This window comes from Drosophila melanogaster, chromosome 2R, assembly GCF_000001215.4.
Source record: "Drosophila melanogaster chromosome 2R".
NCBI lineage: Eukaryota > Metazoa > Arthropoda > Insecta > Diptera > Drosophilidae > Drosophila > Drosophila melanogaster.
The window spans coordinates 21073709-21101617 of record NT_033778.4 but is presented as its reverse complement, the minus strand read 5'-3'; the positions used below and the strand labels follow the sequence as shown (position 1 = coordinate 21101617).

Below are 27909 nucleotides of genomic sequence, written 5' to 3'. Positions count from 1 at the left end.
GGATTTTGGGATGCATTCCCGTACAAAGCATACGCATCTGGCAATTCGATTCCGGATTGAGCAAAAAACCACGCTGATAACAGGATAATAGAGTGTTGAAAAATTATACAACTTTATGATTATGATCCTTAAGCGGAATTTACAACAATTAAAAACATCAATTTGCGTTGTCAACTCGCGCGCTTTATTTCATTAACATTAGACTTATGCTACGATGATGGTGAGTAAAATTAAATAACAAATAAATGAATATAGAGTTTCGCGTTACGGTAAATTCGATTGAAATTGCCTTGTCATTTTTGAGGTTTCTTACACGTTAACTTTGTCGGTTTTTTTTTTGTTTGGAGGCGGAAGATCCCAGGGATTCTAGAAAAACCTGTGCTTTTTCTTCTTCTTGTTCTCCCCCTCCGCCGGCGGCTGGGGATCCACGGAAACCTGACGCCTGGGCAGCAGAGGTGGCGGAGTAACATCCCCAGCTCCAACAGCATCGGCTCCAACTCCATTAGCATCCACTCCATTGGACGCCGGCGATAGAGGACGCGGTGCGCGCAGGATCGAGGTGAGTGGTGGCACCGGGGAGTGGCCATTGCCATTCGCCTCCTGGCCATCCTCCTCGATCCTGTCCAGTCGCGAACCGTGCACCGAGGCAAGCTCGGAGGGAGTCTTCACCTGGGAGCCGCCCTCATCACCAAGCTCGCTGGTCATGTTCATGCCAATGGTGGCGCCCACTTTGGCGCTGGCCATTTTGAAGTGATCGCTCAGCTTGATCTGCACCACATTGATGAACATGGAGGTCAGGGCCAAGCCGAACATCAGATAGATCATGCTGACCATTACGTAGAAGGGATTACTGGGCACCAGGTCGCCGAACCCAATTGTGGACATCGAGATGAACACGTAGTAGAAGGCATCCAGTGGAGTCCAGCTGGGCTCCATCATTAGAAAGCCGAAGGATCCTAGGAGGATGTACGTAATGAGCAGCAGCGAGGCCACCGACACTGGCAAATTGAACTCGTCGTCCACCTCGAAGGTCTCTGGATAGGGTGATGTGGGTGTCTCCGGGTGCGAGGTGCCCACCGATCTTGCGGCCTCGGCATCCGCCTGCGACTCCTCATCGTTCTCTGGCGCAGAGTTGCTGAAGAACATGCTCGGCCTGCGGATGGCCATGTCGTACATCGTATTGAAGCCTGTCATGGCGCTCCGGATCTGCTGCTGCTTTCGTATCCGGCGGCAGGAGCGCGTGTAGTACATCCGTCGCACATACACCCACAGGAACTTGACGCAGCGCGTGAATAACTTGCCCAGATCGGCCAGCACGATCAGGAACATGGGGATGCCGATGATGGCATAGACGATGGTCAGGGATCGACCCATGCCCGTCTTTGGAGTGATGTGGCCGTAACCTGGAAAGGAAGAGAAGAAGGCATGGGAGTTAATAAGTTAAATATGACTAACTAAAAAAAGAACCTAAAATGGAAATATGCTCATATATAAGAACTAACGAAAGGATTTAGGAGTTTTGGATGGTTATGGGTCCATTGTAACCCATTACCTATAGTTGTGATCACGGTCCAACAGAAGATGAAGCAATTGACAAAGTTCCAGGACTTTTGGCCCGGATAGCGGCGTAGTCCCAACTCGGCTAAATTATTTAGTTCATCCTCGAAGCTGCGCAGCTTCTGGCGGGCAAGAGACTTCCAGTCCTCCTCTCTGGCAAAGATACAAATGAATCACTCACAGAACTGGGCTACCACTTGGCACCATTGGTACTACCTCATGTTGTGGCTGACGTCCCACAGTCGGTCTATGAAATCCCGCTTCACCTTGCGCACCTCGCACTTGTATATATTCTCCGCTGCTCCTTCCGTGTACCGGAACAGGAGTCCTCCGAATCCCAGAAGCATAGCCATGCAGATGAGATAGGCAATGCACCTGTTGCGTAGCTGACGCAGTTCCTTCACCTTTTGGGGATAGTCCAGCTTGAGGCGTTTCCATTCATGCCGGGCTTCTAGGCTGAAACTGTACAGCAGACCCCTGGAGGCCAACTTCTCCAGTGGCAATTCTGTGGACAGATCTGTGACATCTTCGCCCTTTGCCTGAATCTTCTTCTTTCGCCTAAACAGATTTTTCAGCCGCTGCCATAAGGTAACTTTGGGTTTCGCCTCTGAGATGGATTCCTCTGGCAACAAGGGTTGATCCCCAAGAGATTTTGGTTCCGTATCAGCTTCATTTGTAGTAGTTCCCTCAAGGAGCTCTTGAGTTACCTGTTCCTTTCTTTCCAAACTGCCCGATCGCTTGGGTCTTAGTGGACGCTCCAAACTGGAGCTGCGCTTTTGAGGCTTCTCTTCCTTATCCGCTAATCTCAAGCTGTGACTGCGACGCACTCCCTCCGCCGTCAGGATTTGCTCCGCCAGGGCGGCCTCCGCTTTTGCCGCCCGCTCAGCGGCCTCCATGTACTTTTGCATCAGCTCCGACTGCTGTTCTGCCTCCGAGATGCGGGGCTTTATCACCTCGTCTCTGGACTCGCCCACCTCCAAGTACTCGTGCTTCCGGAGGATCTCCTCCCGTTGCTCCGGAGTCTTGGATCGTCGCTGTGGTCTCACGGGCGACAGGGAGTTGTTGCGACTCACAGACAGCCTTTCCGGTGGTTTTGGAGCTGTCGACGCCGATGGCGGCGGTGGAGGTGCGCCGCGGATTGGGGCTGCCACAAAGCCCTGGGGAATCTTAGGTGCTCGGGGCCGCGGGTGAGTCTCCTCCGTCGCATCGGCATCGGAGGAGCTGAACTGGGTGGAGGACTCATCGTAGCCGCTACTTCGATTGCGACCCCGAGTCTTGGGCGCCTCGTGTCGCTGCAGACGCAGGCTGTGGATGAGGCGGCGCCGTTCCTCCTCGTCCTGCGGCAGCTGGATGCGATCGCTGAGCTTGCGGTAGCTCTGCAGGAGGCGCTTGCGCTCCTCGTTGTCCAGCTGCTGGCGATGGCGCATCTTGTGCTCCCGCTTCTCGCGCTCAAAGAGCCTCTTCTCGGCCTCGAAACGCCGTCGTTCGTCCTCGAAGCGCTGCAGATTCTGCTCCAATCTGCTTAGCGTATCCTGTGTCTGGCCAAGATTAGGAATGGGCCTTTGCTGCTGACTACTGCTGCCGGTGGTCAGCTCACTCTCGCTGGACTCCTCCTTGTGCCGCGGCGAGGAGAGGCTGCGATGCTTGATCAGATGATTGGCATCCGGACTACTCAGCTTCTCAGCCTCCCGTGGCTGCGATTGACTACGCGCCGAGGAGCTGGCGAAGGACTTGTCCCGCTTTCGCAGGATCTTGCTCTCGTGGGCGGACATCGAGCCGGGTGGCCTGATCTGCATGCGCACCATCTGAGGTGATGGATCAGGGAGGGCATCCGGACTGGCATCGTCCTGGGGCAGGGCGTCTCCAGTGACGGGCGTCGGTTCCCGGTGGCTGCGACCCAGGCGCCTTCGATGGCGCTGCTGCTGCCTGGCGTCCATCGGCTGCTCCATCTTGTCCAGCCGCAGTCGTGTGCTACTTTCGCGATCTATCTTTGTGCTCGTGCTCGTCATTTAGCCATCTATTAATCTATTTTTAACTGCCCAACGAGGCGTTCATATTCCACATATGAAAATATGCCTCGGGTAATTATATCACTTTCGATTGCAATTTCGTATTATATGTATGTATTGTGCACTTTCTGAAACTTTTAAAGTCTGCACTTGTCCGAAAATTTTTGAAATTATTTTGCTATATTATCTATTTGCATATAGAATTTTATGTATCTGCTTCTTTCGACGTCGCGACACGATCGAATAGATTTAGCTTCTATTTCTCGCTTCCTCGTCCACGGCTGGCATCCAACTGCTCTCAGCAGTTGGAGAAAATTCAAATATTCATTTTCACTTTGCTTGTCTATATTTTTGGTAGATGTCTCAACAGCTGTTCGGCTATAGATATCTATATATATATATATCTATAATGCATCCGATGATGTTTTTGATGATTCTCTCTTACTCAATGTTTTATGTTCTCTTAGTGAATATTTAATGCTTATAAAAAAAGCACCAGGAATTTGTCTTAGTTAAACGATCTTCATTAAAACTATTCATATGCATAAAAAAATAACTGTTTTTAAAAAAAAAGACTAAGAAATTAATAATCAGGTCGATTGTTAAAAATAGTTTTAAATAATTTTATTGAAATAGAAGTTTCAAAAAATCCGCCCCTTGTGCCTAGTGTGACCGTATAATATACAACCGTATATACTGAAACACATGGCCGTGGCTATCGATAAGTCGATAACGAAATTTGAATTTCTTCCGTCTCTAAATATTTTGGTTGATCGGAACGCGCACGTGTTTTTGCGTTCAATTTTAATAATATTTGAAAATGGGATTTGGTAAACCTCGTGGCGGCGGTGGCGGCGGCGGAAGAGGCTTCGGTGGAGGCGGAGGCGGAGGAGGACGAGGATTTGGTGGAGGTGGAGGTGGACGAGGAGGTGGCGGAGGACGCGGAGGTGGCGGCGGATTCGGTCGAGGTGGAGGTGGACGTGGTGGCGGCCGTGGAGCCTTCGACACTGGTAAGTGAATGAAAGTCGCCAACTATTCCTATAACTAATCATCCAAACTAAGCTAGCCTGTGAACTAAGGCTAACTACGTCACTTAAAACAAGCAGTTAATACAGATTGTGCGAATAGAATTACAATAACCACGTTGTTCTCTCAAATTTTGAATAGCCAAGCCGTTGTAGGCTATAATCATGGGCTATATATATAAATATATTAGCTAAAAACACATCTGGAAGTCTCCTATAGGTATACGCTGTCTTAAATGCTTGCTATGTTCAGGCAAATTGCCAAATACTCATTTCCATTTTGTCACTTTAATAATATATCTTATTTTTTTAATTGTAGGTCCACCAGAGAGAGTCATCCCCTTGGGCAACTATGTTTACTCCTGCCAAAACGACCTTGTGTGCAAAGTTGATATTCAGGATGTTCCCTACTTCAACGCGCCCATTTTCCTTGAAAACAAGGAGCAAGTAGGCAAAATCGACGAAATCTTTGGAACAGTTCGGGACTACAGCGTGTCCATCAAGCTGTCGGACAACGTCTACGCCAACAGCTTCAAGCCAAATCAGAAACTGTTTATCGACCCTGGAAAGCTGTTACCCATCGCCAGATTTCTGCCGAAACCTCCACAACCAAAAGGCGCCAAGAAAGCCTTCACAAATAACCGAGGTGGAGGCGGCGGTGGCGGTGGATTTGGAGGCCGAGGTGGCGGCCGCGGAGGAGGTAAGATAGTGAATTTCATGAGTGCACCCCAAAGTCCTAACTTGTGTTTATCAACAGGTGGTCGCGGTGGTGGCGGCGGACGAGGTGGAGGCGGATTCCGAGGAGGTGCTGGTCGCAATGGAGGAGGTGGCGGCGGCGGCGGTTTTAACAGAGGACGAGGAGGCGGTGGCGGCGGCGGCGGTGGTCGGGGTCGGTGGTAGTTTTCAGTATCAGATCCTAATCAAAACATTTAAAGAAGTGTACAATCCAATTGTTGTACATGTCCAAATAGTTTCTAAGCAAAACCTCATCATTTGGGTATTGTTCGCTGACCAATCAATCGAATATTGTACCATAAATGATACTAAAATAAATTTCCTACAAATTTACAAACATGATATAACTGAAAACATATAGTTAATTGAAGTTTAAGTGATATTTTATCATTTATGAAGACAGTTAATTAACAATAGAATGTCAAACATTTGCTCACTTATTGAGAAGATAGTGGTTTATAACGAAAAATGGTTTTGTGTGAAAATAATACATTTGATTAGAGCACCTTAATGATTTATATGAAGTGGTTGCACAACTATCATCGTCTAGAATTTGGGGATCAATAATGTATCGACTTTATGAGAGAATCGCACTCATCCGAATTCCCTTGAAATTTTATGAATTCTTCGAGGTTTGTTTAAAATGCCCAATACTATTCGGTATGGGGGTTTCCTTCCGCTTTCCAATTGCCGTTCGATTCATGCATATAATTTGTTAAATTTGCAGCTGTTCTCTTCTCGAAGAACGAAGAAACTTTTGTGTAATTATATGTGCCAAAAATCGAAAATGATTTCTTTTTGCCTTCTCATATATTATCTTTATGCCCACTGACGTCATTGTGGGCTCAAAGTATTTCTGCACTTTCAAAATACAAATAAATTAAAATTTCTTGTATAATTTTCATCAGATACTTTCCGTAGCCCCTTTGTGATCGATCCTCTCCCCTGAAACGTTGATGACGGATCGTATTCGCTTTTATGGAATTTCGCTGTGATTTCGTATTTGTTTATTTCTAGGCAATTTCATTCAACATTTCCGAATTGCCTTCGCGATTTGTTTTCCATTTGGGCATGCACCATTTTATAGAATTGTCGGCCATAGAATGATTTCAGTAAGCGTTATTTTAATCGCAGCAGCAACAGTTTTATGATTTCGCATGATGATTATGAAGTGTTTTCCGGTTTATCGATCTGATAAATCAATAGAAACCAGTAATAAACAAGATACATTATATGTTTATATCTTACAAGTCACTCAAGTAAATATTTTATGGTGAATTGTGTAATATTTTTGTGTCATCTTTTGCTTAAATTAGCTGCACACTAAATATAGTGAGCTTAAATTTAAATACTCAGGTGAGTCACCGCAGACCTCCAAGGCAGACTCTCGATTTCAAATTAAGTGCGCTAGATCATAAAAAAAAATCCCATTGAGGTTCTACGTTTTGTTTATACATATCTGTGCCAATTTTGACAAGTTGATTATACCGAATGCACTCAGCACTCAGCACAATTTGCCATCCTGTTTACAAGGCAGCAAATTGTGTCGTCGCATTGTGGCAATAATTTGGCAATTTGTGTTAATTGCTTTTGCGTTGATGTGGGTGCAAAGTTTTCCACACTCGCAGATTTATTCGAATTTCCCACTTTTTGGCCGTTGGGAAAAACTTGTCAAAAGTGGCGACGAATGGCCAGAATTTATTTACCAGAAATACGCTCGCCATATTTCCATTTGTCTTACCGAAAGTTTAACAAGTCGACGTGCCAAACATTAATTTTAGAACAAATCCAAAAAGGTAGACAATCGAATAATAAGGAGGCTATCAAGCCATTAACTAACCGCATCACGAATGTGAAACATAAATTCTTAAAAAATAACAATCATTTAAATTATGATTAAATGATGCACCACAAACGATTTGTTCGGTCGTAATGATTTCCATTTTCATGGCATGTTTATGGTCGTGAAAAGTCTTTTGTAATTAAAAGTGAAATGAATAACCAATTTAATCGAGAATGTGTGTAGAGTGTTAATTCGAGGAAATTCTTTCGTGAGTTTACAAGTCTCAATTGCGAAAAGTGACAGTATTCCAAGGAATTTGGAATCCTCTTGAGAAATCTCATAACTGTCTGCACGCGAAGAGACACGCATTTTTTATCTCACAAATGCCGACGAACGCAAAAATATCAGAAACTATTTCCATCTTTTGTGTCACAAAAATTTCGTTGGCTTAATAATGAAGAAAGCACAACATACATAAATAGACCGACTTGCGTCCTAAGAACTGATATGTGTGCATATACATATATATACTATATCTTATCTGCGTGGGAGTCTTTGCACCAGCAATCGAGAAGGAATCTTCTAGCTCTACTCACCTATGGTCGTGTAAATCGTAGCGGAATAGACCATGGCATCCCAGAAGGACCACGGATCCGTATTGTCTACCATTCCGGATCGCAATAGTGATTGCACCACCGTTGGATAGGTGTTCATGATGCGCAGCACCTGACCCTCGAATTCAAGTTTGCTCAACTGAAAATGATTGATTAACACAAAATGATTAATTAGCTTGGCATTAGTATTAATTCCTATTAGGACTTACCCCGCTCAGATCGCCGGAAACCTGACGCATTTCATTGAAGAAACTCTTTTGCTGATCCTGCACCACCAGCTTTTCCTGATTTGCATGACGAACTGAAACGAAGGAATTCGAATTTGAATTCAGAAGTTTTCCATTGAAGCGCCTGGCCCATGGAGCAGCCCCTGATTCGGGACTCCTCCATCCGCCCGTTAATCATCTGCAACTGGACGTCTTGGTTGTTTACACGACAGATTGTTCCCCTCGCAGATGTGATTCATTCAAAAAATGGGTGTATTGTGTGCCTACACTAATAGCAAAATTGTAGTTCAAATATTCCAAATGATATCAAAAAAACCTAAAGCCAACTAATATAAAACATCTTACTCCAATCGAATTGAATCAAAAGACCCAGCTGTATAGTTTTGTTTTTAAAACTCAATAAAATTCAATTTAAAACTTAAATAAGTTCTTGTTTTTTCGAGTGTTTCATGAACTCGGATACCGAAATCAGTCGTCTGCCAAATTGATGGGGATGTTTTTACGATTACAATACAGCACAGGTGTATTTATTTGAATGGCTGGCAACTGAACTGTTTACTATTTTCCAAACAATTTTCCGAAGAGCTTGATAAGCAAACAAACTCATTCAGTGCACTTCTTCTCTAGGATTTCTTGAATATCTTAACTTTTTCGGCTGTAACCTAATGAAATTGTCTCTAGAGGAGAGCACTTTATCTTCAGGCAGTTGATAAGCCAATTGATCTATAGAAGCTGGATGTTCTGGGTCATGGATCTCACCTTCGATTGTGCGGAATACAACGGCACCGCCGATATTGTATAGTGCCAGGATGAGGATGAGGAAGATGTGGGTGAACCATCGGCGCGACCACTTGTACATGCCGAAGGTCATCTTCTCGCCGAAGCTCAAGCCCGACTTTGTGATATCGAGGAAGCCCTCGTAGCCCTTGGTCATAAAGTTGCCGTATCCGAAGGGATTGGCCATTGGTGGCCAGTAGGGTCCCTGTGTTCCATTGCCCGTGAAGTTCGTTTGGGCCGTATAGGGTGGCTGGGCACTGGGTGGCATCGATGCCTGGCTCATTGCCGATCCGCTGGTCAGATTGTGGATGTTGATCCTGGGCGGTCGATTTGCCCGCCGTGAAGGCGGCGGTGTGCTGGGAATGGGTGTTATGCTCTGGGTTTGCGACATGGTCGGTTTTTTTTTTGGTATATCCGGGAATCTATATGGATTCGCTTTGCAATTTTCTAATTGATATCCGTAGGAACTCAAAACATTGGGCACTTTATGGTCATTATTCAAGTTCCGTTCACATACATATATCGCGGCGGTTGTACTTATATATTTGTATTATTTTTAAGTTTATAAGTAGAAATGCCGTCGCGATTCCAAGGCGCCGCGTATTTATTTCTTCGCGTACTTTTTTTTCCCGCTTCCGACCGCCTCGTTCCTGAATCCAATGCGAACTGAACAGACGCCAAATATTTTGGCCAACATCGCTGCTGTTGTCGCTGGGCATAATGCTGTAGTATTTGTATCGGCCACGAATCTCCGGCTGCCGACTATGACGACATCGAAAGTCATGAGCTCACAAGCCTGCCAACAAGTCCAAGACCTAGAAGACCCAACGGATCTCAGCGTACACTGACGAAAAAAATGGTCTATGTAATGCCTAATGCTATGATTTAATTAATATTATTGGCTATAAGGTGGTTAACAAATGTTTAAAGTTAACATTAGTTACAGCGTACAATTATTTTTTACCTATCGACTAAAATGTTTTCCAATTTCTGGTAGTGTACAGCCATGATAATTTTATAATTAGTCAAGTTTTCGGCTTCCTCAGCCGATGCCGAAATTCTGAAATCGAGTTTTGTTCTGGTTAACGCGTAGTTTTGTTATCTCAAATAGTTTGCTATATTGTTATATTTAAATATGTTTTCTCATTAGCTAGGCATTATTGAAGTATTCATTTTCCTCTCATAATTTATCAGCTCTTAGCGTTTTCTCGCGTTTCTGGCGCTTAATAATTTGCATAAAATTAAAAGAACTGACGGTATTAGTCATTCATGATCGGCAGTCATTTACCTTTTCATAGAATTGTGTCTAATATATTCTGCCGTTGTCATTTGGCTTACACACAAATGTTGAAACACTTTCTAGGAAATGCTTAAGAAAATCCTAAATAATTAAGAACGATTAAGATGCAATTATAAACATTATACAAATTTAAATTATATGGTATTGTTTATTTATATTCCTTACCCATTTGTTTTCTTTTTCTATTTATAGTTCCTGATGGCTGATGATAACAAAAAATTCGAGGAATATCTAGATTTAGATTTTAGACTAAGATATAAAAGGACAAAGGAGTGATTTTAAAGGATTCCGACTTTTAACTTAATAAAACGGGTTCTTAAAAAGGACACATTAAAAGGACATAAAATAAGAATACATTTGCAAATTGGCGAAGGGAAATTATTAAAACTATTTTACCAAGTATCTGTAAGTAAATATTTTAAACTTTCTATACTTCTATAGAAAACTTAATCCCAAAAGATGTTTATCAAGCTCAATAAAGTTAGATTTTGAAAACCTTTTTTAACGGCACTGCCAAGCAATACTAAAGTATTAACTATCGGTATTATTCAAATATGGTAACACCAAGAGCAGTGTTGAAAATCGCTCAAATGTATATGTTCTAATTGGTGCGCTCACATATGTACATATAAACTAATAAATTGGCCATCACACAATATAGAAAATGGAAGAAAACGAGACCCGGTCAGAGGCCAGGGAACCCACGGACCTGCCCAATGGTAAGGCAGCACCACAGGAAGCCTGAACAGCCGATAACTAACCCATAACTCCAACGGCAGGTGAGGATGACGCGACCAGCCAGCACAAACTCAGTCACCTGCAGAACGAGATGCGCAAAATGCAGAACGAGTTCAACACGCAGCGGGCGAAGATGCGGGAGCTGTACATCCAGAAGGAGGCGGAGGTCAGCCAGAGCCAGCAGGAGCGACGGCAGCTGCAGGCGGAGCTGGACGAGCTGAAGACACACCTAATGGTGGCGGACCTTAAGTCGCAGAACGAGCTGCAGCTGAGGGACCTCAAGGCGCAGGAGGAGATCTCCTCGCTGCAGCAGCTGGTGCAGGACACTATCGAGGAGACCGCGCACTACAAAGGCGAGGTGGAACGGCTCAGGCTGGAGCTGGGCAAGTACCAGCAGATTCAACAGCAGACGATGGCTCAACAACCGCAGGCCGAGTCATCTGGCGGTATAGCGCCGCAGGTGCTCAATCAGGTCAAGAAGACACTAGGCTCTGTGCGTAAACTGGGCACCGACTCCCTGAACAGCAGCTTTCAGCAGGACGAGGACACCCGGGCATCGAGCAAGGGCAATGGCAAGCAATACGTATGTTTTCGGGACTAATCTTTCAACTATCAAATTAACTGAGCTTATATTGCAGGCTCCTGAGGAGGCGGAGATGATGCACTCAATTGTCGAGCAGCTTCAGGAGGAGATGAAGGCACTAAAAGTGAAGCTGCGCGAACAGGACGAGCAACTGCAGGCCAAGTCGGCGTCCGATGAATCCGCCCTGCACAAGTCCACGTCCATGGACGTCGCCGAGAGCGCCTGCGAGTCGTGCAGCTTGGCAGAAAAGAAGACCGAAGAGCTGGGTGCCCATATAAACAAACAGCAGAAACAGGTGGATCTGCTGCAAAAGCAGCTGGTGGAATCCCGGGAGACACTGGTTAAGGAGGCGGCATTGCGCAAGGATCTGGAGGACCAGTGGCAAGAAAAGCGGGAGGCCCACAAAAGCGAAGTACAAAGCCTGCGTGACCAGGCCAAAACCAACGAGCAGCGACTGCTGGACATGCAGCAAAAGTTTCTCGAGACCAAGGACGAGGTTATTAAGCAGATCCAGCGCGTCTCCGACGACCGAGAGCGGGTCAACAAGCAACTGGAGACGTTGCAGGCGGACAACGACTTTCTGTCCGGTCGCTATCTGGCCACGTCCGAGGAGATCGACAACCAATATATCAATCTGCCCAACACGGTCGTCGAGCTCCAGGAGCTGATACTGCGACAGCAAAGCGAGCTAATCCAAGCACGCGTCAGCAGCGAATACGAGCGACAGAAGTGCACCAGCACTGAAGATGAGATTCAGATCTTGCGGGCCCAGCTGGAGGAGAGCAACAATGAAAGGCGGGCCTACAAGCGCAAAATGCAACTAGATATTAAGTCACTGCAGTAAGTTACAACCTCTTGTCTATGGTGGTGTTCACTTTGGCCCACGTTTTAAATGAATTTTCAGGGATCGGGTGACGGAACACTTGGTCACGGTACAAGCGTACGAGACTACCAAAACCCAACTGGAGCGCAAAGAGGCTGAGCTGAACAAGCAGCTCTCCGAGTGTCGCGTGGAGATCATTGAGCTGCAAGAGGCCAATGTAAGCTATCATATTTTGTTGTCACACTTGATTCTTCGCTAACCAGATCACATTACAGGAAAAGTACGCCAAAACAAATGCAGACTACAAGACGAAGATAAAAACACTACAGGAGGAACTCTCCACCATGGAGACTGTTCAAAAGGACTTTGTCAAACTATCTCAAACGCTTCAGGTGAGTGAGATATAAAAATATATGGTTTATTCACTTAATTAATTACATTGTGTTGTGCCACAGATGTCGCTGGAGGAGCTGCGGCATGCCGACACGGAGGTGCGTTGGCAGGACGATGACGATGTGAACAACTGTCCCACGTGCAATGCCTACTTCACGGTCATGGTGCGCAAGATCCATTGCCGGCACTGCGGCCACATCTACTGCGATAAGTGTCTAACGAAAACGGTGCCATCTGGACCACGGAAGCGAGTGGCCCGAGTCTGTGATATCTGTCACACGCTGCTCACGCCAAACACCGCACCCTACTTCAGTCAGGGACAGCCGCCGCAGCAGCAGCAAGGCCAGCAGCAGCAGCAGCAGTCCAACTAGGCGTTTGGGCTCCAAGCCCAAGTGATTGTGTATTATGTGTGAAGTACGATTACGATTAGTTGGTATCTCCTTGAACTCTATTGCTCTATTTCTGTGCTCCGATACTACGATTACGATCCGAGGTCAAACCTTTCCAATGCCCATTTCCATTTGCCAATGTCTATTTCCGATTTTGTTGTTCCATTATTTTGGCCCTATACATAACGTAAGCGATGAGTTGTCTATGTTAGCTTTCGTCGTAGGTAAGTTTTCGTAACTGAATTTAACTCAAAGCAAATATACAAATTAAAAACAATTAAATTTTTGTTGTTTGTCGCCGCACATCTCTACTTGAACCAACTTTGCCTGCAATAGAGTTGATATCAAAGTAATGAATTGAGTTGTTTAATTCAAAGGCGAGCCATGCAACATAAAGTTTGTGTTCTTGTTTATTTAAAAATGCTAAGAAAAGAGTTTGTAAATTATTGTTAACAATTGTATTTGTGTCTTCATTTGGTTGCGAGGAGCTAGGATTGGTATAGGTATTTGCTAAATATTAAAACGTAATAACAATTTCGGGCATGCCCATATAAATTCAGTATATACAACTCTCACTTCAACTACCAAATAATGATAAACTAATACTGCAATCTCCGCACTCAACGAAAAACGTTAGCAACTACAGACTTCACAACACACGCACAAACACGGAGGGGGGAATCACACTACTTGAGTAGCAATTACGTCTTGTTTTGGCACACATTGTCTGCGGAAGAGATAGAAAAATGATTACCCAATTAGCCCGTCGCCGGGAGATAGCTAGATTTCAATTCGATTTCGCTTACCTCACCATAGAACACGACCTGCTATCAGAGCAACTATAGTGACAGCTGCCACGCCCACGATGCCCATCATACGATTACCTGGATTGGAAGAGTAGAAGACACAGATCAGTAAGAATTGATGGCAGTGTGTAAATCAAAGGCGTAGGAAACTGCTGCCCCAAATTTCATTTCATATGTACACTTTTAGAAGGGTTAGTTAGGGTTATTTGAGCAGTTTCCTGGAAGCTCGTTTTTATGCATGCAAGTCAAGCCAGGATTGAATATGTGGTTAGCTTTCTATAGCCGCCATTTAGTCTATAAGGGTACATATACCATGGATCAGTCTGTTTTAGGTGTTATGGGGTAGTGTGCTCTGGATCTGGTGCTTGGTGGTGGTTACACTAAACATTGCCTTGACATTCACAAACACAAATCAACCACATAGAATGATCCAATTGGACACTTACTCGTGAATCCTCAACTTGATAGATAGCGTTCTTTGCGTTCTTATTTCTTGAATTTGGACAAGTCACACGAGTGTGCAAACGTGGACTGGACGTGGTTTACTACATGGACAACAGACAGTACACAGATGCTCGACGGATGGCGGACTTCAGATCTTGATTCCTGGCGGTGCTGTAACTGTGGTGCTGTGGTTCGTGGTGCTTGGCTCGAGATGTCGATGGTTCGCGGTACAGATATTGGTTATAGACAGCGGCTTTTAAAGGTATAAAGATTGCGCAGAGCGAGAGAGACAGCATTTTCTTAGCCTAAGGATGAGCAGTTGATGAGCGCTTCTGATTGGAGCCTTAATAATATACAAATATCTAAATACAATTTTTTGAATAAGCTTTGGCTTCGAGCCTGTGATGATGCTGACAATGATGTCTGATGGATTGCGTTCTGGCCTGGCTACAGATTCTTTCTACTGCCGCTTTTCACCTGCTAGGCAGCCACAACCGGATCCAATGGAAATGTCGCGCCCGTGCTTGCTCAGCCACTCGATGATCACACCGTTGGACCAACCGAATCCAGTCTGTACCTCGTACTCGCCACCGCCGCCTCCAACTCCGAACTCATCGGCGTTGTACTATTGGGATTTAGTCAATCATTATTACTATGATTAATATGATCAAAGTAAACTCTACACTCACCTTCTCGTACATGTGCCTGTCCTTGCTAAACGCCGCAAAGTTTGTCTTCACCCACCTGGTGGCCCACTTCAGTGACATATTCTTGGCCTCGGGAGTGTTCAGGTTGTTTAGGCCCTCGACCAGGATGTACTGCATCGGTGCCCACACATTGGGGGCATCCCACTGTTCTCCGGTGTAGCTCAGCGTGTTGGGAACTCCGCCAGGGAAGCTGTCCAGCTTGTTCCTCTCAATGTAGGCCATAACCGAAGCCGATATCTTTTCGGACTCCGAAATGTTGAAGGCCTTCACCCACAGTGGAGATAGATTGGTGGGCGTGTAGTAATCGCGAGGCTTCTGGTTAATCATATCGTAGTCCAACCAGACACCGGCCTCCTCGTTCCACAAAACTTCTTGGATACCCAGAAGGAGTTTCTCGGCCTTGGTCTCGTATTCGGTGACCTTTTTGGTGTTGCCCGCTTTGGAATGGAACTCGGCAATCAACTTGGCGTTCCAGTAGAGATAGGCATTCAGGTCGACGGGCACAATGGAGGTGGTGCTCAGAGCGCTCCGGTTGCCATCATTGGTTCCAGTCGGTGAGATGAACCAGCGCGAGCTAAAGTCCATGCCCGATTCGGCGCCTGCCTTGAGTTCACTGTAATGCAGTTCCTTGGCCTCATCCGTGGGGAACTCCTCGCCGGTCTCCACATCCTCTCGGTAGGATTCTGGTCGCGGTCCGGACGACGAATCGCGGTACACACACAGGCTGTGATTCTTCACCGTGACATTGTGGTTGTTCACAAAGAACTCGAACTCGTGCTCCAGCGTGTCCAGGGCATCGATGGCGAACTTGTCATCGTTGGTGAAGTCCACGTACGACTTGACCATACCGGTTAGAAGTGGCGGCTGGGAGCGACCGTGGTAGTAGACTCGACCGCCGTTTGGAATAAAACCGAACCGATTGACAATGGAAAAGAAGTTCTCAATCATGCCGCGCGCGGTGTCAAACATCTGGCTGTAGAGAAGTCCACGGATGATCCAGTAGGAGTCCCAGTAGTAGAACTCAATGAAACGACCGCCGGGCACGATCACTGGATTTGGCACGGGAATGATTGAGTAGTATTCGGGATTCTTTGACACCTCGTCCTTCATTTTGCGTCCCAAGTCCTTCCAAATGCTATTCAGCTCGACGCCCCATTGCTTCAGATCTGGGTCGGAGATCAGGTCGAGGAAACTGGGATTCTCCTTCCAGTCGGTGGGCGTCCATTTCTCAAGCTCGGTGCCCGGTGCACTGAAGTACTTCTGCAAAATGGTTGACCACCGTTCAGTTTCTGACAGAGATTGGCTGCCTTTTGTACTCACATCGACAAACTGCTTGAGATCCTCACTGCTTGGCGTCTGATTCTTGGCCTCCATCATGGCATTAAAGTCCTCGAGGGTCTTGTCGGGCGAATTGTTCAGCTTCATGTCCACAAACGTTTTCGAATCCGCAAATAGTTTGGGCACTGCCGTTTGGATGGTGTGCAGCAGATTGCCCTCGCAGTAGATTTTACTGGAAAATAAACAAAATTATATATAAAAACAGGAAGTATCTATAGCTCATTTATCTCTTTTGAAAATTAATTTCATTATAAGTGAATTTAAATTTATTTGCCCAGCCTGAGCCGAAAAAATCCCGGATGAGACTTACGTAAGCCAGAGCATAAAAGCGGCTTATTCCCATTCCCATACAGTAAACACACACACACACGAACAACGACGGCACTAATTAGTGCAAATAATTCTCGAGTTAAATGGATATAAAAGCGCGCCAGCACGAGTATCCGTATCCAGGTGGTGATGCTTAGCTGAACACCTGTCCAAAGCATCGATGAATCGTATCTGCCGATCAGATACGGCTAAAGCTAATGCACGACGAACAACCAACACGTCACGTTTATGGTGCCGTGTGAAAGGAAAGCACTCAAGCTGAAAACCTGGTGCTGCCTCACAGTCTCGACGATGCGACGATTGGTGGCCACCAGAGTCCGGAAGTCTTGCGGTGAACTTACCAGCTGGCGAACGGATCCTGTGCCTCCTCCTCGTCGACGGGAATGGCATTGTTATAGTCGGTGGTGAGATCGGGCAGGCTGTAGGTCTTGGCCTGGGACAAGGCCACCAGGCAACTCCAGCTCACGAGGAGCAGGCTGATGGTCGGTAGCTTGAACATACTTTCACTGGACAATTCACGCGGCTAATAAAGCAACGAACTTTCAATCTGCGTGAATGAAAATACGAAATACGTTGCTGAGGCTGCTGATATATCCTGATATATGCTGTATATCCTTTGGCGCACAGGATATGCTCGCGATCCCAGAACTCAAACTGAACAACACAAGCACAACCAGCGCCAGTCAGCGCAAGAATACTTCTAACTGTTCCGCTCGATTCCATTTTTATAAAACTAATTTAATCTACGAATGCGACGGAGAGTGCGACTACGACGACCAGCGATCGGCTGAACGAGCGATCTTCGGGCGGGGGACAAGGCGATGATTTCTTGGATCCAAGTCATCGGATCCGCCGCTGTGGCGATGGGTGGGGTTTAGTGGGGTTGAGTGGGGTTGCTTGCTCGGATCGCTCGATCGATCGACGGTTGCGCTTTGGGGGCGCGTTCGGTCTATTTTTAAAAACGTCAAAGTGGCCCCAAACGTAATTGTCGGGTTCACCTGCTTCAAGTCTCGTGAACACATATATACATATATATATTTATAAGTCAGCCATTCATTACCTGCTCAATCGGCATATTGGTATCGGTTTCGGTTCTAAGTGCCTTGGTAATTACACAGTTGCCCGGTGGCAAGGGGCATTCGACTGGGTTTTTGGCACACCCATCATTTGCATATCGTTAACTGATGTTTGAATATTCATGGTTTAGGACCTTTGAATATATATTCATAACTATAACACCTATTTAAAGCGGCACCCGCAACTTTTGATCATCTATAGTTACCATATAGATATTTGCCTGAGCAAGGTCCCACTGTACTTACTGATAAGAAGTAATTTTCGGGGATTTTAGGCCTAGTTTAAATGCTAATAGGTAATGCTCCACTTACGATGGCAAGTGTGGAAACTTTTTTTTGGAATTGGAAACTAACCAGTTATCCAGAAATTTAATGAGTATAGCCCGATATCTGAGCGATTTGCATTGCAGTGCGGTTTAATCGCGCTGTACCCGATTTGAGGTCACCGAAGAATGGTGACATTCGCCTGACATTTTATTTATATCCAAACTAATCAAGCTGATACATTTTCAAGTCTATAATTAGAGTGGGTTGTGTGTTAGTGACACGTGTGTCGTCTGGCCCCAAATTCTGGACCGGAATTGCGACGTTTTGCACGAATGCCACTCTGTGGACCGACATAACGAGTCTTCATTGAACTGATTCGCTGAATAAGGATTGCTTTCGAGAGATTAACGAATGTATGGATATACAGATACGTCATATTTGGAAATTTGAGTCGCAAAAAGGGGATTATGTGATGGGATTGGAAAACTTAAGCGCAGCTTGGAGAGCCATTATCGGAAGCCAGTAGAACTCAAACTCGAACGGCTAAGGCCACCATATTGCACACGAAATGTACAAATGTATTTTATGGAACATTAAGTGTATGATGAATTATCGCACTACGATGATATAACCCTATGGGGCATCAGAAAACAAAGGGAACTCAAATAGGCGAAACAATTGTGCAATTTAAATTGAGCCGCACGGTAATGAGAACCACAAAGAGAGAAGTTCATTGTTTCAATCTTTCTGTGACGACAGCAACTAGCAGGTGCAACTAAATCATTGATCTAATACATACGTCACAAGTGGTTAGTATTTATGATTCCATTAGCGAAGTCATATTCGGCATTTGCAAGTTGGGATCATAGACTTATAACACTTACTACACTTCCAGACACACTCCATTGAGTTTTTTGTAGATATTTACTTTCTTGTTCCGCTCGGCGTACTCAACCAATATTTGATTTATGGCTCTTTTCGAAAAACATTTCAGATAACCATGGATGACAAATAGCAGGCGCTACAGCTGGCCCTACGTGTCAGGCATTGGAAAACATTATTGTATTAACAACTTTTCGAATTTTGAATTCCCCCCTACGTGGACTTCCGATTCCGCATTACTCAAAAATCACACAATTCCGTCTTAAATTCCATATAAATCATAAAAATGCAGCCCGATCATGAAGCAACTATTGTTTAAACAACAATTTAAGGTGCGTGAACGAAATCATTAACTTTTCTGAATGCTTATTCGCACTCTCACCATTTAGTTGGGCTATTATGTTTGCCAGTGACTTTATGATTTGTTTATATAGATGTGTATTATAAAATTTCATTGTCGTCATCGATGGCAGTGATAAGTGCCTCGCATGACGTTTTTGTTTGAATACAATAGCCAAAAGTCAGTTAATTCAGATCTTTGAACTGGGCTTGAAAAACAAAACTTTGCCAAAATCATTCAAGGACGATTTTAATCGTTATGTGGGCCATTCAACGCGTTCGTATAATTGCCGATTAATTTAATCACTCAACTAGCCATTATAAAGCACGGTTTGTTGGCTTAGTCGAAAATTCTAACAAATGCCTGATGGGTTTGGAATGACATGTTGAAAAGTCCGCGAGGAAAACGAAGAAACACACAAGACACACAAAAACAGGTAATGTCATTAAGAATTAACTTGCATCAGGTTGAATTAACTTGTTTTAGATACTGTGCGTTTTTGCTTTGATTAGCCGTTCAAATGCCGATCGAAAGGCCTTCGAAAGGTTATTGAATCGTAAAAAGGTTTGCAGTTAGCTGCAAACGAAACGTTCATGCGTGAGGGAAATAATTAGTAATTAAGTTAAACAAATTAAATAAAATGATTTGCAATACAAGGATTCATATTGAGTGGCTTAAGTACTGCGTTTTAATCTTAATTAAATAAAGGGGAAAATTTGACCTAGTAACATTATGAACCACTGGAGCCTTAATCTTCAATCTTCAAGTGGACAATAAAGGTTTATCGATTGCTCATAAAACTGGAAAGCATTGAACTTAATCTCGAAGATAACTCAAATATTCGTTATCATGGGCATTGTTTATTGCATTGATATTGAAAATAGATCTTGAAGTAATCTTCTGATGGAATTTCACTTGAAATACAGCGGCATTCAAGGCTCTTCAGTTTTAAGAATCATTTCACCTCTATATAGTTAAGTGCACTTAACTTGTTTTTGGACAAGTTCAGGGATACTGATAAAAAAAAAAAACTGATTGCCTCGTTGAAGTCAGCAGCTTGAAGTGCACATATAGAAAGAACTTAGAAACTTTCTTAGAAAGAATATAATGAAATTGATATTGATATTGATAAGATTAAATAGGTTTAGCAACAGAAAGTGTACATCTTCCAGTCGGGCTGGATCAGCTACTTTCAGCTATTCACTCGATTCCTAATGAAATTCACAGTTCAAATTAGCTGCAATTCATATTGGAATAAAAAAAAAAGTGGTTTTTGGCAGTGCAAAAACGAGACTTGAAGCGTTGACACTAGACAGCAGTTTATATACTATTCGGTGTGGGATTTCTGTCCGCAAGTCCATTTAAATTCTAAATACCCAGGGACCACAGATCACTGACACCGCAAGTCGCTGATCTGTGGTAAAAATAACGAGAATTCACGTTTTCAACGCGATAAAAAAAGCTCAGGGAAAATATCAGCAGATATGAGGGAAAACGACAGCAACCACAGCAATTTGTATTGAAAATTATAATTTAATTGCTTTTGTATATTCAGCTCGCGTTGTATTTTTCAGTCGAGAGTTACAAACCAAATTACAATTACTTGTAAAGGTACTTTTTCAGTTTCAAATTAATTTGTAGTTTGTTTTCGCATTTCACTCACTTTTATTATTGGCAATTTGCTGAGCTGACTACGAGTTTTTATAACTCGCTCACTATCTGTATTGTTTTGTGCACCAGATTACTATATGTATATAGATGTGAACGCGGACTATATACACTCTCGTTCCTAATCAAAAGCGCTGCTTTATCGCCATAAAGCCCCTGCGATGTTGATCGTTTGAAGGCAACGATCCGACTGCCTCGATCCAAGTGCCGGAGATTTAAATTTAAATAAGATTTTCGCAAAGATCCGCCCGGAACAGAGTTACCAAGTGTTCCCTTTGGGGGAAAGAAGCTGAAGCACAGCTGAAAATTGGCTAAAATCGTGTTTTCTGTTTGCCTTTTTAGTTGAGAACGCAAATAAATAAGATTTATTGATGCGTAAACTCTGTCACATTTGCATTGATTGATTGAGAAAATTATTGGGCAGTAGAGAGAATTATACAATTGGCGAAGCACTAGGGTCTCATTATATTCCAATATGGAAAATTTTGTTCATTTTGCCGTGGTGAAAAGGAAACCGTAAATACTTTAGCCTGATTTTCTAAAGCCTCGCTCTTCTGAAATCTCGAAAATAGGGCGATAAGATAGAATCACCCTGAAATGAATTGACGTGGTATTTAAGACCCTCACTAACTTATGATTGTTGCCAAAAACGATTATAAATAATTTTTGATTTGGAAGAAAGATTATTCATTATTGAGATAGGCAGGAAATTGGCTCTAAAGCAAATAAATACTATGTTATCTAAAACTAGTTTTGTTTAGAAAATTTATTCATATTTAAGGAATTGTAAATTAAAACATTTACAATGAAAGAATTTGTAGTAGTGTAGTCATTACTAATTTATTTTTTTACATACATCACAGCGTATTTTATAATGAATTCAAGTTCGTATGAGTTGGATTGGACTCAATTGCAAAAGAAGATATGTTCTCGTAATTAGAACTTGACGTTGGTTACTACTTGAATGAACGCATTATTATTAAAAGTATGAAGTGAGTATATTTCCCATTTCCGGTCAAATGAGTCCACTTATTCAAAACGTCGTATTATGGAAATGACGTATTATTTAAAATCAATGCAAAGGAATGAGTGTAATATCGAAATTGTTCTTGAAAAGTCTGACTTTTGTGCAGTGTGAGTAGTTTCTGGGGATGAGACAGCATCAGGTGATTCAGAAGGCTCGCCGTCTATCGCTCTATCTGGCTAAAACGAACGTGCCATAGCAGGACGGGCCCTTTATCAGTGTCAGACTATCTCGCCTCACCTGAGCCTTCGGTGACTGATGCACCTCCTAATCGCATACTGATTTAGTTTCTGCGAAGCCCAATGGAGCGCCCGGGAGTGGGAAAATCTGAATAGACACTTGGTGATATGCATGACAAGCTGAGTGTGTACTAAGTTCAGAAATAATGAAATCGTTCAACAGGGGGAGGATCTGTCTCAATTGATGCGATGTCAGTTGGTCTGTTGTTGTCTGGGCTGATAAGAAAAGTGACTGATAATGGATTAATTTGCGATCTAGCTGGGCTAGAGAGCTATAAACGTGACTGCCGTTTCTGCTCAACAGCTGGTTCCAATCTGATCTTAACGAGCTAATCCGTTTCACATTACGTATACGACATGGACACACCGCCAAGCAACGACCAATCGCAAATCAGCTCTGAAACAGAGAAGTGAATCTAACTGAGTTCGTGACAAACAATAAACGGTAACAAATGTCAGTTACATTTGCTTCGCTTATGACTGGTCAGGAGAACGCAAACTGTTAATATTAATAGCTTTTACATTTAAATAATCTAAATCGTTGTGGTTTTTTACGAACATAAATATAAATAATTTCTAGAACTGATTATTATTTATAGGAGTCTCTATAATAGACAAGCCATCACACTGAGTCTGAACTAATTGCAAATGAGTGCAAGTAAATCAGGGCTTAGTTTTTTCCTATTTAACTGGAATTTATTTGTCAAAACAACAAAAATGATTACAGTAACTTAAGTGGATGGGTAGTGACATTTAATAGATAATAAATTATAATACATTTTTCAGTAACTTGCAAGTCCATATAACAAATTGAGATATTTTTTTGTAAATCGATGTTTAGCATAAGATCATATAAAAAGAACAGCTAAGTAATAAATTTAAAAACATTCATTTCAAGTTTTCTCTTCTATATTTGATCTGTTACCAGTAATATTTGCTAACTATACACACATTCTACATAAAAAATCACGTATACGATACTTACACGAAAAGTTCTTTGTTGAGCAAAACGAACTTAAAAGTAGGCTACAGTTTTTGATTCCCCCAAAAGTAAGCTATGAAATTCAATACGCGATAAGGGCAATCGAAGGAGGGGCTCGTTGTTTTGATTGATAAGCCAGCGTGGGTAACTGATAACACACTATAACAGTGGGTATTCTTTTACCGACGGTTAGATGTGTCCTTGAGATCGCACAATTTGTACTTTAGTCGCGTTTCTCCAAGTGTATTTAGCTATTGCATTTCTCCGCACTGAAATTCCAAAGGTGCTCCGAAACAAGGTCGTATGTGACTATGTGGCGACACGTGCTTAACTACTCGGTCTACTAATTAATGTATTTTGCTTGTAATGACATTGCAAATGCCTATGGATATTATTACAATTGTGACACGAAACATATTCAATATTATCCCTATTTTTCTGCATATTTCTCAGTTTTATGAATAGTTTGGATTGTGGAAACTTGATTGTAACGATGGGATAACATTTTCACTCTTATCGAACGGCGACACTTGTGAACACAGAAGTAAAGCAAAACAAAAGCAAAATTAACGAAGGTGCTAATGACGGAGTTCGTATACCCTTATATTATACAAATGTATTTATGGAAAAGTTTTCACACAGTCAGATATATTAGATAAAAGAGCTTGAATTGTATTACACTTTATATCCGCCTACATTTTATTTAGTGCAAAATTTTTTAATTTAAAGTCCTGAATTTTAGGCACAAATTTATATCATTAAAAGAAATATTTTGTATTTATATGGTTTTATTGTTGTTACAAAGTTAAGGCAAGAGTAAGTAATCTTATTCATTTGTGATAGGCGTATTTTTTTAAATCTTTAATTCCAAACCGGATACTTGCTGGTTGGGATAAAATATTCTTTGTGTGTTATAAAAGACATTTTAAGAGGAGTACTTTAATATTGGCAAAGATGTCATCATTTTTGGTGGTGTTTCCTCGCGAAAAATGATAGACGACAAAACATTTTTCTATGTGATCTTTTGGAGGAAAACCCGAAAATAAAAATGCTAATGCTAATTGCAGAAGAACACTGAAGATAAAAAACAAATGATATTTTGGCTCGCCGGCAGATTTGCAAACGTAAGCGTGCGTGAGAAGAGAAAAGAAAACAAAATCGAGTGGCATTGGCACCGAATGGCCAAGTAGCGTTGGTCTAAATTAAAACTATTCACTATATGCGGCTATATGTACATACATACATACATACGGTCTTTTGGCACTTTGGCGAGACATTTGCCAGATATGCGGCGGGCAGAAAAGTGAAAGCGGGTAGCTAGACAACAGATGTCTAAAGTTGGCAAGTGCATGGTGAACAATTTGCAGAATTATGCAACACAATCGATCAGAACTATGTGCACATTTGTTTAGGCAAACTCACCCATTTCCGTTCATTTTGTGATTGCTCGATGGATTCGCTGGAGAGGCCATATTGCGACAAAGACTGTTGTTTCCTGATGTCGCAAAATATGTTGAGATTCTCGCAAGGTTGCGGGCGCGAAGCGAAGATTTCAATTTGACCAAAATGTTTTGTTTATTCTTGCCACTTGTTTATCACGTCAATATGCGTTGTTTGCATTTATCACTCGATTTGATCACTGCCGTATTATTATTCGAATTTCGATCCACCGTAACGCCTGGTTGCTTCTTTTGCCTTCGAGCAGCGCCACGAGACTAATCACGACCGTGCAACTTACGGTTGTTAAATAGTTTTCGCTCAGCGAATTTCGCGCTTTTCAGCTCTGCTGCTCACATCAGAAACTTGGATAACAGCAGCGCAAAAAGCGACCGGATTGTAATATACACCTATATCGGCGAGATATACGCTGGCAGGATAACTGTCGCATCAAGGTCCACTAAATCAAATCCTTTAATCAGATAAAGAAACATTCAGACCGAAAATTTAAGATAAAAGAACAAATGATTTATGTCAAAAATCCAAAACACATCTAGTTAATGAAGCATTTTTGGCAGTGCTTATATACAAAAAATGTTTTGGACTCAAAACAAGTGAAACATACTTTAAGCATTTTCATCAAACCCAGTTGATTCACCTTCTTACAAATTTAATTTTGATAAACGAAAAATATTTTGATAGAATTTGCCAAGACAGATGAGTCGTCTCTTTAATGATAAACTCCAAAAGTACTTAGTTTTTAAGATAGAAGATCTAGTATAAATGTTTTGCTTCAAATAACTTGCGTGAGCGTAAACATGAAATATCCGTTCGAATATCAAATATTGTGTTTTACACTTGTTTAGCAAAATTACAATCTCAATTTAAGGTTAACATTGTGAATATCCCATCATTTTTGTCAGTGTACAATGAGCTGTTAGCGAACGTGCTTTTTGAGAGCGAACCGCGTGTTTCTCTTGTTGTGATAAAAGACACGCACACAGTGGCAATAATTTTTGGGAGAGATCGTTTTTAGAATGTGTGTGAGTGCTATGTGCGTCAACCGGTACATTTTCTCTATCCTTCTCGTCTCTCTCTCTAGTTCTCTTGCTCTTTCCGCTCACGCACACTTCCTCGTTTTGCGAACTTTGTCCACGACATTACACCCTCCGCCACCTATTTAACACACCCCTCTCTTTCATTCACTTAATGCAATTTGCAGTTGCATTTGAAATGTGACGTGTTGACAGTAAAAACGGCGGCAGAGCAAAACAAAATGTTTAGGAACGTAACATAGATTCGTTTAATGGATATGTTTTTCGCATATTATTTTGTGTCAGTTCCAAGGTGCCTTTGCCAATTATCGGATATGTGAGTGGTAAAACTTTCTGCCTCCTTTTTCTGCCAGACAAACCGGTTCCGAAAATTATGCCAGTCTACAGACTCTATCCACAGAGACTGCCAAGTTTCTCCCAAACAACAGCACGTTTTCATCTCGAAATACCAACGACCTTCGTCGGTGACCTTTGGGCAACCACTCGTGAACACACACATATAAAGAGCAAGAGCCAGACAAAAGATAAGCATTACTTATCGAAAGAAGAACAACTCCATTGTCGATCGAGCGGCAGTTGCATTATTCAAAAGTTATATTTAAATATCAAAGGGTTCCGAAGTCGAATCAATCGGAAGAAACACTCAATCACGTTTGTATCTTATCCCTTTGCCTGTTTTTAGATCGAGAGAGTAACATGAAAACCAGTTTATAACATTTCGCAGACATACAAAAGTTTAACACGCACACTAGCGCGTGAGCGAAGTACATAAGTATGGGGGCTCGTCAGGCACACACACATAGGTATGTTTATATTGGTTTATTTTTATGCTTTCAGCTGATTTGCTTTGGGCCTTTTGAACGATTTCATAAGAACTAAACATTTTTCACGTGGCTCAACGGGGCGTATACGCGATAAGTCATTCTGACGCTATCTCTGCTCGCTTTTATGCACTTTTCCTTTCGTTTACGATATGATCTTTATACTTAACCCATAATAAACAGCTTAGCGTCTGTCTAGGTATGAAATAACCTACTTTAAAAATGTAAATTATTATAAAACATCATGCTAAGAATGAGTCCTTTTCGACTCGGGTTACTGCGAAGTTGATTGCCCTAGGCCACTTAAATCTCAATTGGCTGTTGACACTTTCGAGAAAATCCGGGAGGCTGGTACTAAGACCCAATTGGATTCAATTGAGTGAACTCAACCAGATTTACACTTGCCTCTGGAAATGTCGCAAAAGCCGCCAGCGGAAATGTTAATTGAATCGAGTTAATGTATTTCACCAATGAAAATATCTCTTAATTGAATGGCAAGCATGGCAATTGATGGCCCAGCATTCCAGAGGTCACTGTGTTATGCAAACTGAGCAATAAAACTAAATGGGAAAGTGTAAACAGATTAAACTTGTTTCGCCAGTTTATCTGAGCAGAATTTTTGGGGGCTCGTCAATGGGAAAAGTGCATTCTGTTGAAAAGTTATCTGAAAGATTAGATATAAATGATGAAATATTTTGACGGCATGCGTTTTATACTTATTAAGGTTAAACTTCAGACGCCTGACTCATAACAAACGAAACAAAGAACAAACTACAACAATGTTTCGCCTAGAGCCTTTAAAAATATTTAAGAAGCCATTTTCCATGCTTCTACTGAACTGACCCAAACAACACGAGTGTAACCTCTTTGTAAAATGATCTAGTACTACGCCACAGTTAAGAACAAATTAAGTCCTTTCCTGAGCAGTGCATTGTTTGTTTACTCGTCTGTCGTCGTGCACAGTATGTGTGTATGTATGTTTATATATTTTTGGCTGTGTGTTCAGCTGTCTCCGTTATAAATACACCAAGTTGCACGGCGTGAGCAATTGATCTACTCTTATCACAAGACAATTTGGCACGGCCACCGGCAGCTGGGAACACAAATAACAATTTGTTTATTTTAGACAATATTACTTCGTGGGGATTTCTGCGCATGCACGTTGTTTCGATATAAATGTAAAAAAAAGTGCGACCAACCGGCGAGACGAAAGAAAACCGACTGACATTGAGAGGCCAAGAAATAAGCAGTGGTGACGTAAAGAAAGATAATCCCGCTTCCGTCACAGGACGGATAAAAAAGCATGGTAAAAAAAAACAGTCTTACCATTTGGCACTCAATTAGAGGGTGACCCCAAAAGTATGCTACCATATGCTGCAACTATACTTTTTTAAATCTACTTCGGCAGCGCAATAAATAAATGATGACCCAATGGGTAATCTTATTATTATTGTTGTCTAGAGTCTAGCACATTATGTCAGCATCAACCATTTTGGACCCTTGCGGTGAAATCATTGACAGTAGCTTTTGATGCCCTGGT

At 42.6% G+C, this 27909-nt stretch overlaps 4 protein-coding genes across 11 annotated transcripts; 2 read left to right on the top strand and 2 right to left on the bottom strand.

Moving 5' to 3' along the window:
* Positions 1 to 164: 164 nt before the first annotated feature.
* On the bottom strand, positions 165 to 9396 carry CG34396 (uncharacterized protein). 2 transcript variants are annotated; one of them, NM_001103922.2, is made up of 4 exons: positions 8710 to 9396; positions 7933 to 8024; positions 7706 to 7862; positions 165 to 1403 (listed from the first exon to the last, which is right to left on the bottom strand). In NM_001103922.2, exons 1-4 carry the CDS (start codon positions 9116 to 9118, stop codon positions 367 to 369), a joined length of 1695 nt encoding a protein of 564 aa, NP_001097392.1. In that variant the 5' UTR covers positions 9119 to 9396; the 3' UTR covers positions 165 to 366. The 2 variants fall into 2 exon arrangements, with proteins under 2 accessions (NP_001097392.1, NP_611547.2); NM_137703.3 differs by lacking the exons at positions 7706 to 7862; positions 7933 to 8024; positions 8710 to 9396 and adding exons at positions 1553 to 1710; positions 1774 to 3860.
* On the top strand, positions 4313 to 5660 carry Gar1 (Gar1 ribonucleoprotein). Its single transcript, NM_057695.4, has 3 exons — positions 4313 to 4576; positions 4911 to 5291; positions 5349 to 5660. Exons 1-3 carry the CDS (start codon positions 4387 to 4389, stop codon positions 5489 to 5491), a joined length of 714 nt encoding a protein of 237 aa, NP_477043.1. The 5' UTR covers positions 4313 to 4386; the 3' UTR covers positions 5492 to 5660.
* Positions 9397 to 10613: 1217 nt separating the features above from the next.
* On the top strand, positions 10614 to 13232 carry Rbpn-5 (Rabaptin-5). Its single transcript, NM_137701.3, has 6 exons — positions 10614 to 10746; positions 10807 to 11348; positions 11404 to 12188; positions 12253 to 12388; positions 12447 to 12563; positions 12627 to 13232. Exons 1-6 carry the CDS (start codon positions 10692 to 10694, stop codon positions 12933 to 12935), a joined length of 1944 nt encoding a protein of 647 aa, NP_611545.1. The 5' UTR covers positions 10614 to 10691; the 3' UTR covers positions 12936 to 13232.
* Treh (Trehalase) lies at positions 12673 to 27600 on the bottom strand. Of its 7 annotated transcripts, none has more exons than NM_166422.2 (7): positions 27506 to 27600; positions 24479 to 24965; positions 16231 to 16420; positions 14893 to 16170; positions 14206 to 14828; positions 13765 to 13837; positions 12673 to 13280 (listed from the first exon to the last, which is right to left on the bottom strand). In NM_166422.2, the coding sequence occupies exons 2-5, from the start codon at positions 24526 to 24528 to the stop codon at positions 14664 to 14666; spliced, it is 1683 nt and encodes a 560-aa protein (NP_726024.1). In that variant the 5' UTR covers positions 24529 to 24965; positions 27506 to 27600; the 3' UTR covers positions 12673 to 13280; positions 13765 to 13837; positions 14206 to 14663. The 7 variants fall into 7 exon arrangements, with proteins under 7 accessions (NP_726024.1, NP_001261115.1, NP_524821.1 ...); NM_001274186.1 differs by lacking the exons at positions 12673 to 13280; positions 27506 to 27600 and adding exons at positions 13392 to 13680; positions 25908 to 25953 and having other exon boundaries at positions 13760 to 13837; NM_080082.3 differs by lacking the exons at positions 12673 to 13280; positions 27506 to 27600 and adding exons at positions 13392 to 13680; positions 25119 to 25165 and having other exon boundaries at positions 13760 to 13837.
* Positions 27601 to 27909: the final 309 nt, after the last annotated feature.

Excerpts from the sequence above, each read along its gene's own strand:
- Gar1 (NM_057695.4), top strand. The coding sequence starts at position 4,387 with ATGGGATTTGGTAAACCTCGTGGCGGCGGTGGCGGCGGCGGAAGAGGC. Across the intron at positions 4,577-4,910 it reads CCGTGGAGCCTTCGACACTG|GTCCACCAGAGAGAGTCATC; the intron begins GTAAGTGAATGA and ends TTTTAATTGTAG. Across the intron at positions 5,292-5,348 it reads AGGTGGCGGCCGCGGAGGAG|GTGGTCGCGGTGGTGGCGGC; the intron begins GTAAGATAGTGA and ends GTTTATCAACAG.
- CG34396 (NM_137703.3), bottom strand. The coding sequence starts at position 3,506 with ATGGAGCAGCCGATGGACGCCAGGCAGCAGCAGCGCCATCGAAGGCGC. Across the intron at positions 1,711-1,773 it reads GACGTCAGCCACAACATGAG|AGAGGAGGACTGGAAGTCTC; the intron begins GTAGTACCAATG and ends TATCTTTGCCAG. Across the intron at positions 1,404-1,552 it reads GACCGTGATCACAACTATAG|GTTACGGCCACATCACTCCA; the intron begins GTAATGGGTTAC and ends CTTCCTTTCCAG.
- Rbpn-5 (NM_137701.3), top strand. The coding sequence starts at position 10,692 with ATGGAAGAAAACGAGACCCGGTCAGAGGCCAGGGAACCCACGGACCTG. Across the intron at positions 11,349-11,403 it reads AGGGCAATGGCAAGCAATAC|GCTCCTGAGGAGGCGGAGAT; the intron begins GTATGTTTTCGG and ends CTTATATTGCAG. Across the intron at positions 12,189-12,252 it reads CTAGATATTAAGTCACTGCA|GGATCGGGTGACGGAACACT; the intron begins GTAAGTTACAAC and ends ATGAATTTTCAG.
- Treh (NM_166423.3), bottom strand. The coding sequence starts at position 17,077 with ATGTTCAAGCTACCGACCATCAGCCTGCTCCTCGTGAGCTGGAGTTGC. Across the intron at positions 16,171-16,230 it reads ATCTCAAGCAGTTTGTCGAT|AAGTACTTCAGTGCACCGGG; the intron begins GTGAGTACAAAA and ends ACCATTTTGCAG. Across the intron at positions 14,829-14,892 it reads ACAGGCACATGTACGAGAAG|TACAACGCCGATGAGTTCGG; the intron begins GTGAGTGTAGAG and ends AAATCCCAATAG.